Source organism: Carex rostrata, chromosome 8, assembly GCF_964058835.1.
Source record: "Carex rostrata chromosome 8, lpCarRost1.2, whole genome shotgun sequence".
NCBI classification, from domain to species: Eukaryota; Viridiplantae; Streptophyta; class Magnoliopsida; order Poales; family Cyperaceae; genus Carex; species Carex rostrata.
The window spans coordinates 9,502,208-9,516,717 of record NC_135925.1 but is presented as its reverse complement, the minus strand read 5'-3'; the positions used below and the strand labels follow the sequence as shown (position 1 = coordinate 9,516,717).

General features: G+C 32.9%; 1 protein-coding gene across 1 annotated transcript; it reads left to right on the top strand.

Annotated features, from left to right (window-relative positions):
* Positions 1-3,108: 3,108 nt before the first annotated feature.
* On the top strand, positions 3,109-6,783 carry LOC144558624 (subtilisin-like protease). Its single transcript, XM_078307473.1, has 3 exons — positions 3,109-3,385; positions 4,987-5,061; positions 6,347-6,783. Exons 1-3 carry the CDS (start codon positions 3,218-3,220, stop codon positions 6,401-6,403), a joined length of 300 nt encoding a protein of 99 aa, XP_078163599.1. The 5' UTR covers positions 3,109-3,217; the 3' UTR covers positions 6,404-6,783.
* The last annotated feature ends 7,727 nt before the right edge of the window (positions 6,784-14,510 follow it).

The following is a 14,510-nucleotide window of genomic DNA, read 5'->3' as shown; positions in this document are numbered from 1 at the left end:
TTCTTCCCCCAACAGGACATGTGATGTGAACTCGTGTCTTTGTGTGTGTGCGCGCGCGCGCGCGTGTATATCCAGAGCTGCTGAAAGAATTAACATCCCAAAACAAAACCATCTCATAATTCCTTTAATACAACATATAACATGGACCATGGGTAGTGTTAGCTTAACAATGACCCAGTTCGACAACACACAAATCCATTTTTATATCCCTTCATCATGGCAAACCCCTCAATTACTGTAGATTTCAGATTTTAGAAGACATAATTATTAATTTGTGGATGAGGTAAATCTCTACAGTCCCCACCATCCATCTGCGGAGTAGACTTTTTATAATGTCTTAGTCACTTGGCCCAAATAAAGCGATGCTTTTGTTAGACAAACAAAGGATTTCGAAAACTCTTGGTCGTTTCAACGCCACGGTACGAGTATTAAGTGCCCCCTCACTGACCATGCAAAAATTGCCAAGTGTAACGTTGTTGGAGCATAATGTATTACCTGTAATATATAAGTAACATGCTATTTACTAGCAATCCAGTTGGCTTGCTTGGTTTATTAAATTTTTAATTGTCAAAAGCAACACATAAATAGAAAACCCAACTGCCACAATTATTTAACTATATTAAATTTATTCGGACGGAACTACATTCACCGAATGGATCAATTAACCTCATTTATTTTCAAAATCTATAAACTTAAACACAAAAGTTTGCTATATATTTTTAAATAAAATATTATTAATACTGTAAAATTGATTCTCATAATTTTTTTTAAAAATTTTATACGATTGATTATATTCAAAGAAAAAATTGACTATTGTACAGTACATATAACTTGAGAAACTTGTAGTGTTTTATATATTCTTTTTAGGGTAAGGCTGCGGTGCTATGGGTTGCATAGAGGGCTACGGTGCTACGACTCAATATTCAAGTTTTTAAAATCCTAACGGTCGATCCGAACCGTTTATCTTGTTCTCCATATTAATATGTGTTTGGAGACCAAATTTTACATTTTTTGAAAAAATTTTACTATTTTTTTTAGATAGGTAGAAAATCAAATATCTGAATGGTGCACAATTTTATAGATCAGCTGATTTTCTACCTATCTAAAAAAATAGTAAAAAATTTCCAAAAAATGTAAAATTTGGTCTCCAAACACATATTAATATGGAGAACAAGATGAATGGTTCGGATCGACCGTTAGGATTTAAAAAACTCGAATATTGAGCCGTAGCACCGTAGCCCTCTATGCAACCCATAGCACCGCAGCCTTACCCAAAAGAAGGGTAAGACTGCAGTGCTATGAGTTGCATAGAGGGCTACGGTGCTACGGCTCAATATTTGAGTTTTTAAAATTCTAATGGTCGATCCGAACCGTTCATCTTGTTCTCCATATTAATATGTGTTTGGAGACCAAATTTTACTATTTTTTTAGATATGTAGAAAATTAAATATCTGAATGGTGCAGAATTTTATAGATCAACTGACCTCTCTTCAACTTCTTAAGTTGTGACTAGTGAGTGTGACTCTGCCTCTCTCCCATCGAGAATTGTCTCAAATATCGCAACTTTTAATTTCAATTTCTAAATGTCACAACTTCTAATTTGGTTTGTTTGTGGCGGAAATCAATTTCAAAACCGCTATTGCTCTCTTCATTTCATTAAAAGAAGCCAATCCATTATCCATGAACCCTTCCTGTCGGGTGAGTTGATCTCTCTGTTAGAAAAAAAGTCTCTTTTCCAAGTCGTTTCTAGGATTTTCTCTTTTGTTACAATTCACTCAAATACATTTGATAATCTAATAGATTAGTGTCTGAAATTGTAAGAGAGTGTAAGAGTGATTGTTATTAATTTAACTATCATTTTGTATTGTAAGACTCCTTGAGATAGTGTTTTGTATCGTGCTCCCATAGTTTCCTTCTAAATGAGTTTTTACGTAAAATTTTGTTTCTTTTTTAATTATGTGTGTTTGATTGCTTGTTGTTATGGTTTTTTATTTTCTTTCAAAAAAATTCACTTAAAATCTTGTTGCTCTTGTGGTTTTTTATTTTCCCTCAAATAGAGAAATACTATTGAAACTTTTCTACTTCAAATATATAAATGTTAAAATTATTAATATTACTTTATTTTAAAATTTATGTTATTGAATTTTTTTTCTTTGTATGTGTTTGAATTTTTATAACTTGAAAGTAAGTATCACCTCTGACTTATTTGTGTTTCTCTCTTGAGTTGTAGGATATTAACTTTTATCTTTTTCATCTACATAGGTATAGTTAAGAAGAAATTAAAAATAGTTATTAAATACTAAATAAAAATTAAGTTAATTTTTTCTTTTAAATCTATACATTCGTGTAATTAATCTTTAATTATTTTTAATGGTCACATTAGCAATTATTATTAGATTAAAAATTACAAAAGGCGCCAATAGGAACAGTTAAAAATTGATTTCATTAGAATAATTTTTTCTAAATTTAAAATTATGCTACGTTTCAAGAAAGTAAAATAGAAAATACCATTTTTTTAAGAAATAAAAAAATCTATTACACATGCTCTTAATTCTTTTCTTTTTCTTTCTTCCGTTTTTCCTAACTTCCTAGCTTCACAGTTGGAGTAGAGAAATTCTTCCAATGAATATCATTTTCACCTCTTATAATCTTCACTAAAAAAATAAAATTAATATTCTTCTTTCTTTCTTATTATCGATCCTCTTCTTCATTTATCTTCTCTATCACAATTCGGAAGAACATTTTGAAAAATATAAAAATAAAATTAGAAAGATAAAAAAATACAATATGACTAAAAAATAAAAATAAAAATATTATTCGCAGTTATAAAATATAGTATCCTACGTTTTTCGCATTTCATTTTTTCATAGTTGATCCCAAAAGTTTACATGTTAGGTCGGACTTGAGAGTAGTCCGACGCCCGTCGGACCTAATTTTGGTTCGACGGATTCATTTACCGTCCGATATATTTCAAGATTCGCACGATCCGCTTTAAAATTCGTGTGTTTCTGTTTTCATTTTCGTGTCCGCAGGTTTTAAGATAAATCTTAAGACAGATCGGACGGTTTAAAAGATTCGTGCGCGCAGATGGGCATCGGACCTACTCCGTTAGGTCGCTTATGCAAAAATCCGACCGCCGATCAAAGAGCCATAAACCCGCGAAAGGGGTAAATACTAAAGACTAAAGAGCAAGGAGAGGCGATTCTCGCAGAGAGAGATGGGGAGGAGGGCATGGCAAAGCACTTTTGGGAACGTGAGATCCTTTGTGGGGAATGCCTTGGGAGGGATGCGCGGGTGGAACAACGTCGCCTCTTGGGCCGTCGCTGGTACCCTCGCCTACTTCCTATGGGTCAAGCCCGCTCAGCAGCTCCGAAAGGAAGAAGAGGTACTCTCTTTGCTCGGTCGATTCAATTATCTGAGATTGTTGATTAGACATGTCCCTTTAAATCTTTTGGACTTACATCATACTGATTATGCGTGTTTGTGCAGTCACCGCCTGACATACTAAGTAATTGTTGTTTATTGAAGAGGGAGCATACAAAGTATCATTATGTAATACATGTATCCCTTTTCTTTTGGAAGTAAATGGATAGTTCGGATACTGTTTAACTGTTTCAATTCCGTTGAAATTGAATATGGAGTCCACAAATCATGATAGCATTTTTTGCAGTGGCAGTGGGGATGTGGGGAGGGGAGCGGATTAAGGGACGACAACTAAACCCTGCCTTTGTTACTCCTTTATTAGTTCTCCATCCTCTAATCTTCTCTTACATAATTCAGTTGGGGGTCATACCATACCTGCATCAAGCGATCCCGTGTTGGATGAATTAGCAGTCCTTCGTGCCCAATTAATTCTCTTCCTCGTTTACGATCAGAGGTTCCTGAGTTGGTGTCAAGCATTTAAGCATTTCCTTTCTTGGAATGCATAAACTCAAACCTGTCTATCGTAGAAATATTGTTTTTAGATATGGTTTTTCTTGAATGCCCCACTGCCCCACCCTAAATACTCAACACCCCCTCACTTGCACCATAGATGGTTCCATTGATGAATATAGTGTAGATTCCTTAGGCATTAACTGTGATAGGATGATGTTATACCTGCTAGAAGGACTTCTTATCAAGTGTTGTCTGGACTCAGGATATGGGAGTAGGGAGTCTCTTGTTCTATAATTTTGGGAATTAGATATCAGCCATTTGGAACTTCAGGGGTTTTCATCAGCACCGAAAAAATTTCTGCCTCTCTGTTCTGATACCAAGACTATCTATACATTTGAAATAACACTTGATCACATCTGCTAGCAACTCCCAACATTTCTCATAGTAAGGCCTGAAAAGTGACATTTATGGGGATATTTGCAACTATAACTGAACCTTTTGAACATGTTTGTACATGTATATTCTGTGAGATTGTGAATCTTTGTTTCCTATGCAGGCGATTATCTATAAACCCAAATTGAACAGAAATTAAGAAAAATGGTTTAGATTTTCAGTTTCAAGTTTGTATGTAGTACTTAAAGAGATTTAAGAAAATACTGTTGCAGTTGTGTCTTCCTTGTTGAGTTGTACTTGTTTATCTTAACAGCTGGGCGCTGGCTATATCTTGTTTACTATTTCAATTTTGTGTGGGAGCAATTACATGCCTGATCATTGCAATTTTAATGTTTCTTTGTATATAAATATGAAATCTTGCTTATTACCTACTTGTTTGGAAACATTGCCCCTTTGTCTGTCCCTGCTCTTGGAACCTTGAATGAAGATAAAGTATGCAAACGTTCTTATTATTTTTTCTTTCTTTTGAAATAGTGGTACCCAGTACGACTGGTTTCATTAATTGAACCAATTTCTCTCACACCTCAATTTTATTCCTCAATTTACTGTCCCTTCTGGTTGTCATTTCTTGTTCCAGATTAAAATAACCCTGATTTTATTTTAACTATTTTTGTATTCTTTTAATTCGAGACTGATCAATTTGGTCTTGCATTGCAGGAGAGAGCAGCTTTGGCAGCAGCCTCTGACAAGTACCGCTATATTGAAAAGAGAAAGCCAATTCCTGATCCTCAGGTATTCATGTTTGTCCCTTTACCCCTTATCTCAAGGGTTTCTCAAACCTGCTGTTAATAATTCCCAACATATGTCCATTTGCGTCTTATTAAGTACTTTTTATGGGTGTTATATCTAAATAACTCCAAGTGCTAAAGCTAAGGTTATCTCAATCAAAGCGGCTAAATTGCTTAATTACGTTGGTATCAAATGGCCTAATTTAGTTCAGTTTGCACACAGGAAAAAAGTAGGCTCTTAAATTTACTGTTTAAATTATCACAGTGAAAGTATGTGCATTCTCTGTCACACAACACCAAGTTGGGTATGTTGCAATATCTCAGAAAAGGTTGAATTTTGGTTGTGGATTTGTTGTTTGCAAATAACAGTGAAGTGTTAAAAGCAAGGTAAGGTTAAGCAAAATGGCTTAATTTGTATTTTTTCAGATTAAATCTAACATAATTATTTTGACACTTATTTACTTGGAACTTAAAAAGTTAAGACCTTATATTTAATCCAAATACCTAGATTTTAAGGTTCAGTTCAGTAAACACCAAACTGGCAATCTTCATATATCTTTCTGATGGCTGTTTTCTTTCTATTATATTTTAGTAATCTTTTGATACAAGTGACAGTTGCCCCGTTTCTTTTGATTAATATGCATGCATCGGTCTTCTCCTTCCAGACACTTCTAGGGCTACCCCTTCTATAAACAAGGGTTCTGATAGCTAGTCATTTGATTTAAATGGTCTTCCTGAGCTTTCAGGACTTTGCATCAATTATTCAACAAAAAACTATCATTTTCCCTACATTATGGGAACATTAGTAATATCTGTAGGTTATCTCTAAAGAAGAAAAAAAGAATGGAACTCATAGGGTGTGTTACTATTTTTTTGTTTTTAAAAAACAGAATAGTGCTTTCTGATTTTTTTTTTCTTTCTGTTTTTGAAAATTTCATTTCTGATTCCAAAATAAAAACAGGACACCTTTTTTTTTATATCAAATGAATCAAACTGTTTTAAATACTTCAATTCAAATTGAATCCTAGTCTAATGATTTCATTTCAATTGTCTGGGGGGGTAAAATTGATAACAGTTAAAGTGACATTGCCATTATTAACATGATTTTTCTTTTCTGTGCTAACTTAATTTCCTGGTGTTTCTGTATGCAAAATATCTTGCTTGTTTGCAAATATGATACCTGTTGGTGTTATTTGCAAAGGATATCATTATTTTATATTAGACAAAAGTTATACTTGCCTTGGTAAACTTTTGAACTAATAAGTGAAATATGGTGGTAAATTTCTCAGGATACTGGGCTGATATATGGAAAGAAAAAGAAGGGTTTGGAGGATTCTAATAGCTAGTCATTGAAGAAATGTTAGAAGTAGAGAAGCAAACTGGTGCAGTGCTGAATCTATTCTTCTCCTTCAAATCAACCAAGTAAAAAGTCTCGATTGGTTAAAAGGTTGCACGATGGCTGTCAAAAAGAATCACCTGCCTCTAGCTCACAAGTGATTTTGGACATTAAGCTTTTTTTTTTTTTTTTTTTTTTTAATTTCCTTGTATCTGATATTTGAGTTGCTGGTAACTCCTGTACAGAGGTATATCAATAAGTTGAATTATTAGCAAAATTTGTTAGCCCAACCCAAACCTGATTTATGCAAAGTTCAATGGGCAAGAAGAGCCTAGTGCCATGATTATTTATATAAGATATTGGTTTGTGAATGATGCTTTTACTTTGATACCTTCGGGCTTTAGTCCATCGGGCGCTGTAAAGTGTCGAGTGTGGCTCTCTTTTTCAAAAAGAGAGAATTCGAGATGATGCAAGACTAATTAAGTCCGATCATGGGAGCATAGCAATGTATGATGTAGCGAGTCACATGACAAAATTGTTGGATAGAACCAATTTTTTTATCATATATCGGCTTAATTTTTATTTTGCACATCTGGCCGAATGCTGTAAACTTTTTTATGGTGTGGTGTCTATGCCGCGTTGAGCGTTCTCAAACCATACATATCAATCAACTTACGTAGTTACATGATCGAATATTTTTTACATGTAATGAGGTCAAGCTGATGAACAATGTCAAAATTGAAACATGACACCAAATTCTCATTTCTGTTTTGGAACAATAAAGTCATTTGAAGAAGATAGTAGAGTTGCTTGTATTACAACGAAAATAATTCGTACAGATTATGTCACTCCCCGTGCTTTATCCCAATTTGTTTTTTTTGTTTTTTTTAATCATCTTTGCAACTGAGTCAGTGAAATAGAATCTCGCCAATCTGCATTGTGTTATTCATTTGAAACATTAGATTTATATTGTGATTTTATAAATTTTACATAGTATGTCTTCTATTTTAATTTAGAGCAGATAATAGATCCAAGACTTTTAGAAATATTTTGATTCACATACATTGTTTACTACCTACTAATCGTTAAAGTTTTACAGGGAGGAGCTTCTTTTCAGGATAACCGGAACCAACAACAAAATTCACGGACGGTTTTCACACACACACACACACACAAAACCAACGTGGTTGCGTAAACCTGCAACTTTTGCTAAGTAATATTATAATATTTATTCAACTTTTACCCAAAAAAATTAACATTTACTCTTACATCGATCATAATCTAATTCAATTTGTTAAAAAAAAATGTATAGTTATTCAATTGATATTAGTGAAATTTTACTATAAAGGACACTTTAAAATCTGCATATATGTATGACCGGATGTCACTATGAGTTTCATAAGAATAAATAAGTAACTATAATATGATGATTCGGTACACGCGAGTAAATAAAATAAAATAAAACGATCAGAGCTTTAGTTGATATAAATTGTGAAGATTATATCAATGTATATTATTTATAGTATAAACACGTACAATGCATGACGTAAGGAATGTAATAGTAACAATATATACAAATTATATATATTTTTTTCAATTATATAGGAAAATGCAGGAAAAGAGCTTGTCTCCAGTACTGCAGTACATACATCGGTTCTAAGTGTTTAGTAGCAGTGGATAAAGATATTCTACTTGAACACTGAATAAAGAAAATTCATGAAAAAATACATTATTTCATATGGAGCAAAAAAAATCATACACCAAGGTGTCGGGTCCGAAAGATCAGAATGAATGAGTTACAAATAATTGAACTATTCGTTGCTCATGGCTGCTGTTTGAAAGAACAATCAGTAAAAATCAAGGTTTTAAATAGCGTTTATTGCATCATAGTGGGAAGCCTAAAAAAAATAATTATAGCGAATAGCGTCGCTATAGCGAAAACTATGCTACATAGCGTTTTCTTATTTTTATAAAAATTATATCATATATTTGTACTAAATATCAATATTATATAAGTCTCATAGAACAATAAATAATATCAAATTGATTAAAAAATTATAATATTCATATTGAACCAATACAAAGTCCAAATTGCGACTCAAAATATCCATAGTAATTCTAATATCATAAACTATCAATCTTTTTATATTCAAAATATATTCAACATCATGACATAATCTATTTTTTTCTATTTAAATTTCAAAATAATCTAGACATCATGGCATAATTAACTATCTTAATATATTCAAAATATTCAAACTACTGTATAGTAAGTATCATTTTGTTACTTCAAGAAATATCTTAATATATTCAATCTAAGCCTTTATTTAAAACTCATATAAATTGAAAAGAAAAAAAAAAGCTCATGTTGCATAGCGCCTTGTAGCTTCCTTATTTTGATTTCGTTTGATGGATCTCTCATTAAATATTTAATAGTTTAATATAAAGCTTAGTACGTCAATTGCAAAAAAAAAATTACGGTTAAAATCCAATCTGAGCCTTTATTTAAAGCTCATAGAAATTGAAAAAAAAAAACAAAAAACAGCAAATGTTGCATAGCGGGCACTATTTGCGCTACACGCTATGCACCATAGCAGATCGCTATTACCGCTATAGCGTCCGTAGCTTAAATAGCGCGTTATTATGCCATAGCTTAGCGTTTGGGGTCCAAAAACGCTATAGCGCACTATTTAGAACACTGGTAAAAACCAAGAGATTTTCTCATATATTTTTTGTGTTTGTAAAATTTTGCTAATTTATGTTCATAAATTCAAGAGATTTTGTCATATACACATAACACATAGTATGCTTATTTTCAATTGAAAGAATAGGGTTCAATTTAAAAGTTTCTCTCTCTTGTCAGATTCTCTTTTCAAACAAAAAATATACAAAAACACTACTTAATAGTTTAAATATTTTGATAAAATCTATGAACATGTTTTGTTGTAAGTTTTGATCGCAATTTCATGCTTCTAAATATATGTGAAACAATAAAAAAAAAAACACGAAGTAATTCAAGTAAATCTCGTTTTGATTAGTTGGATCGAAATAAGATATTAAACCGAATCAAAGTAATTCAAAATTCATTCAGTCGGAACTATTTGAACCATTTAATTCAAAATTTAATGATTTAGTTGAAATTCAAATAAACCGGATCAAATAAACACCCCTAGTTCTGTCTTATTAATTTCTCATGGGCTAGCTAGGCCTGTTAAGTTGAACAATCTTGAAAGCTCAACTGAAAGCCTGGGAAGAAGACCTTTATCGGCCCATAAGTTAGACCTATTGATTTCCCATAAGTTAGCTAGGCCTGTTAAGTTGAAATCTGATTATAGGCACAACATATCCCCAAGTTGGTACTACGAACAAAACCTATGTGCATCAAATTTGTTATTTTGAGGACTTCTTTGAAAATGGATTTTATTACATCACTTGGTGCAGCTAGTGGTTTGCTATACCCGAAACGGGTTAAACCCGTTTTACCCGGCCCGTACCAGTTGCCCGGGTCAAACGGGTAGACGGGTACGGGTAATATACGGGCCGGACAAGGCATTTGAAAAAAAAACCCGTTGTACCCGTACCCGTTTACCCGCCTACCCGTACCCGCCTACCCGTACCCGTCTACCCGTCTACCCGTACCCGTACCCGACCCATTACAAAATTTGAATTTCAAATATTTTTTGGCGGCCTCTTTTAAAATTCAGATCCAGTGCAATTCCTCACTGAGTGCTACAATTCTAAGGGATTGTAGGTCCCTCCAATTCCAAATCCAACATTTTATTTAAATCTGCTACAATCCTAAGTAAATCTGGGCCGTTCGTTTCTATTAAACAGAAAAAAAAAAAAAAAAAATCCGCCCGGACCGGACCCGTACCCGTCAACCCGCAACGGGTACGGGTAATAAACGGACCGGATAGAGATTTTGGGAAAATTACCCGTCTACCCGTCACGGGTTTTACCCGTACCCGGCCTACCCGTTACCCCTAACGGGTTACCCGGAACGGGTCACGGGTAACCCGTTAGCAAACCACTAGGTGCAGCCCAATATATATACATAGGGGTAATTTGGTCCGTAGGTTAAAGTCCGGTACCAATTGCTACCGAGGTGAAATTACACAAAAAAACCCCACGATTTATTAAAACCAATAGATAATTGCCATAAACCCAATAAAAATAATAAATTTATGTACGCATGTTTAAAGTTTAAACTTTAAATGCAAGCAGTGAATCTGAGCAAACCTGAGGTTTAAAAAAAAAATGAATCTGAGCAAACCTGAAACAAAAAAGATTACCGAGGCGAAGTTGTATGCTTTTGAGAAGTCATTGATTCCAAATTTCAAGAAAAGAACACAAATGCTTGAAAAATGAGATGGCCAGGACAGCTATATTGCTTTCTCTTTAATGTGATGACAAATGTACAATCTCATCTATGGCAATTAAACATGCATCTTGACAATTAATGACATTAATGTTTGTTTTACTGTCAATCATGTAGAAATAATAGAACTTACTAAAAAGATTGCAAGAATTAAAAACTATTAACACAGTTCATTTGAAACAATCAGATATAGTTCAACTGCAATTTAGCTATGTAATTACACTAAGTAATATTCTCTTTAAACATGATTAAAAGGCAAGTCATATGAGGCCATGAGGGCAAAAGAATGAATTCCTGAATTTGAAGCATTTTATCATGCACTTTCATGCCTCAGGAGCTCCAGTATAAGCATTAGCAATATCGGCATCTGCTGATGTGGAGGTTTTCTTTATAAACTCCAAGCAATCTTCAATTAATTGTTCATGGAAAGAATTTGATAGCTTGCATGACAGTATCGCTGCTCTTTTTGAAACTCGACTTGATGTCTTTGTAATTATCGTACTTCCTCTCTGGTTTTGAGCGCTTGAATTCAGCAATCTTCTCCAATGCAACTCTCTCCTTAAATGCTGTAAACACTGCTTCAGAGTTTTAAACAAACTTACATACCTTAGTTTGAACCTTGTAGCATCCCAAAAGGGGCTGTTCTCCTGCTGAAATCTCTGATGCTGGTACAATAGGCACCGGGAGCAATGCTTTCGGCAACTGCGCAGCCTCCAGGTTACCATTTTGAGGTGGGGATGAGTCTCTGTGTGTGCGCGTGTTAAAAACAACAGAAAGATTTATTGGTGCCCCTATAGAGCAAGACTTTAATTAAGGTAGTTTGAAAATGATCTCTTGCTAATTTCTTTCTATTACTTGGTCATTGATATTGGCTTGTACTGGAAATAAATGAATTGAGAATAAAATGTGGATGTGACATACTAATATGAGGACAAAATTTTCTCATTTCCTTGTTGAACAACACCAGAAGAGTTGTACAGAGGCTGTACGGACATCGTTTTAGGAAAAGTCTGCAAGCAAAGTATATAAATTGACAATCGATTAACCAGAGAATATGCAAGGAAGGTCGTTTAGACGCTTACTTCAATTATAAATGCATCCGAAATTTTTATTAATAGAAAAATAAATAAATAAATAAATATCGACAATGGAGAAGGAAATGACGTAAATTTGACATTCAGATGACATTATAAACAATCACGGCTTGCTTAGCGAAATTCAATTACTCTCTAACTAAATTGCAAAAAGAAAAAAATTTCTAGACTTCATAGTCCATTATGGCCAGAGAACATCTGGACTTCACAGTCCATCACGGCCAGAGAATATCTGGACTTCATAGTCCATCACCATCACGGTCAGAGAAAATATTATCTGGCCGTGATGGATTCTGAAGTTCAGAAAAAAAAATTCCGCAATTTAATTAGAGAGTAATTAGATTTCGCTAAGCTGGCTGTGATTGTTTATAACGTCCTCTAAACGTTATAAACTATCACGTTTTTTTTTCTAAATGTCAAATTTGCGTCATTTCCTTCTTCATTGTCGATATTTATTTATTTATTTTCCTGTTAATAAAAATTTCGGTGATCCTGCTGGCGGCAATCCTGTGCTTCAGCAAGATTTTGAAAATTTTACTATCTTTATTTTATTTTTTTAAACCGTAGGTGGACATTATTCATTATTTTAAAGGATTAATTTAGTACAATTGGCCAATTTTTCCCTAGTCTTCCAACTACTTTCTACCATGAGATTAAATAAAAATTTCGCTCACCAACTTAATGCTTTGTAAAATGATGAGAAAACAACAGCAAAATATATTTACTTGTTTATCTTATCTGTATGATATTTCATAAAGTAGGTATGAGTAAGAAGTTTCTTGTTAGTTTAATAGATAAGGGTACATGTAAGAAAAAAAATTCTTTGGCTTATTAAGTAAGAGAACAAATGAGAGCTATTCCCTACCGTTATACTATAGAATAGTGAAAAAATATAAAATTATATATGATAATATGTTATTTGTACGTATAATTATATATAATTTTTATTGAGCTTTGCAAAGTGCATATTAATCCGTACTACTATGAATCTATATCTTTGTTTTCAAAATTCAAACAGTTGATCTGATTCGTTTAATATGATCTTCATAGAAAATGTACTTGATGATCAAATTTTACATTTTTCTAGAATTTTTTATACTATTTTTAAAATAAATAGAAAATCACTTGATTTAAAATTTTTGAACCATCCAAAAATAGTGATTTTCAACCTATCTAAAAAAATAGTAAACAAATTCTAAAATTAGCAAAATCTGATCTCTAACTACATTTTCATATAAATATCATGTTGATCAGTTCAGATCGACTATTTGAACTTAAAAAATATAGATATGAATCCATAGTATGTGCCAATTCGCACTTTGCAAAGTACCATTGTCTCGCTCAGGAGCGGAGCCAGACTTTCAAAGTATGGGGGCCAAAGGTGACTGGGAGACAATTAAAAAATATTTCAAAGTATGGAAATCTATCAATCAATAAAAAAATTATATTGTGAATGGGGTCAGTTTTACCGTATCCATAACATTTTACTCTAAATTATATAGAAAATTGTATAAAAATACAAAAAAAAAATTTAAAAATTAATGGGGTCAATTGACCCTATTCCTCTCAAGTAACTCCGCCTCTGATCTCGCTCATTTCATCCATAATATTTTGTATTGGATTTCATCTATTTACAATGAATTTTGTCTTTCATTCTTTTCTAGATCTTATTCATTTTTATTGTGTTCTGGATATTATTCATTTTGAATAGTTCTAACGATAATTCACTTTGACATTACTAAGTTCGGTCTTCTAATTTTGCTAATACTTTATTATTATTATTTTGAAAAAGAAAAAAACCTAAGCCCGTTTCATTGATTGAAACTGTTAACTACATTAGAGCTAAACTACTTAACCTAACCCTTTATCCTAAACAGTTCTTGGAAATGCAATCTGAGCGCCAGTCACATCCTACTTCATTAATTTAAATATTTTTTATATATATACACTGTACCAGTAACCAGTAACCAGTACAAATTAAGGAGTAACTTGTTGAATACTTAACCTCACCTACACATTTGCCTACAACCAGGGGTGGAGGGATTAAGAGGAAATAGAGGTTAATTGACTTCTATTTTTTTTTTAAATTGCATTTAAGTATGATTTTCTATATAATTTAGAGTGAAATGGTATGATATTGTAAAATTGATTATCTTCATTCTCTATAGAAAAATTTTATACGATTGACTCTCATATATTTTTTACCTCCATAATTCGAAAATCTGACTCCGCCCCTACATACAACTGTATAAATGTACCTGAAGTTTAGTTGATAGCATATATATATTATTAAATATGGTGATATATTATCAAACAGCAGTAGTTTCAACCATGAGTTTTCAGATATGAAATACTACATTACTTATTTTCGTGATGTATCCAAATATATACTTCATCCTCATATAGTCCCACAGGCCACAGGTATTTTAGATCATTGAGTTTTCACAAATAAAACTGGAGGAATCCATGTCTATGAAATCATATCCCTACCTATCATTGGCAAAATATATTAAAATTTGACCGTGTACTAATAGTGTTAGCGGACACAAAGTGTAAATTATATATGTGTTCAAGTTAAACTTTTTTCGACAGCAATATTAGACCAAGAATCTTACAGTGCACTAATATGGGGGAGTAAAGCAATA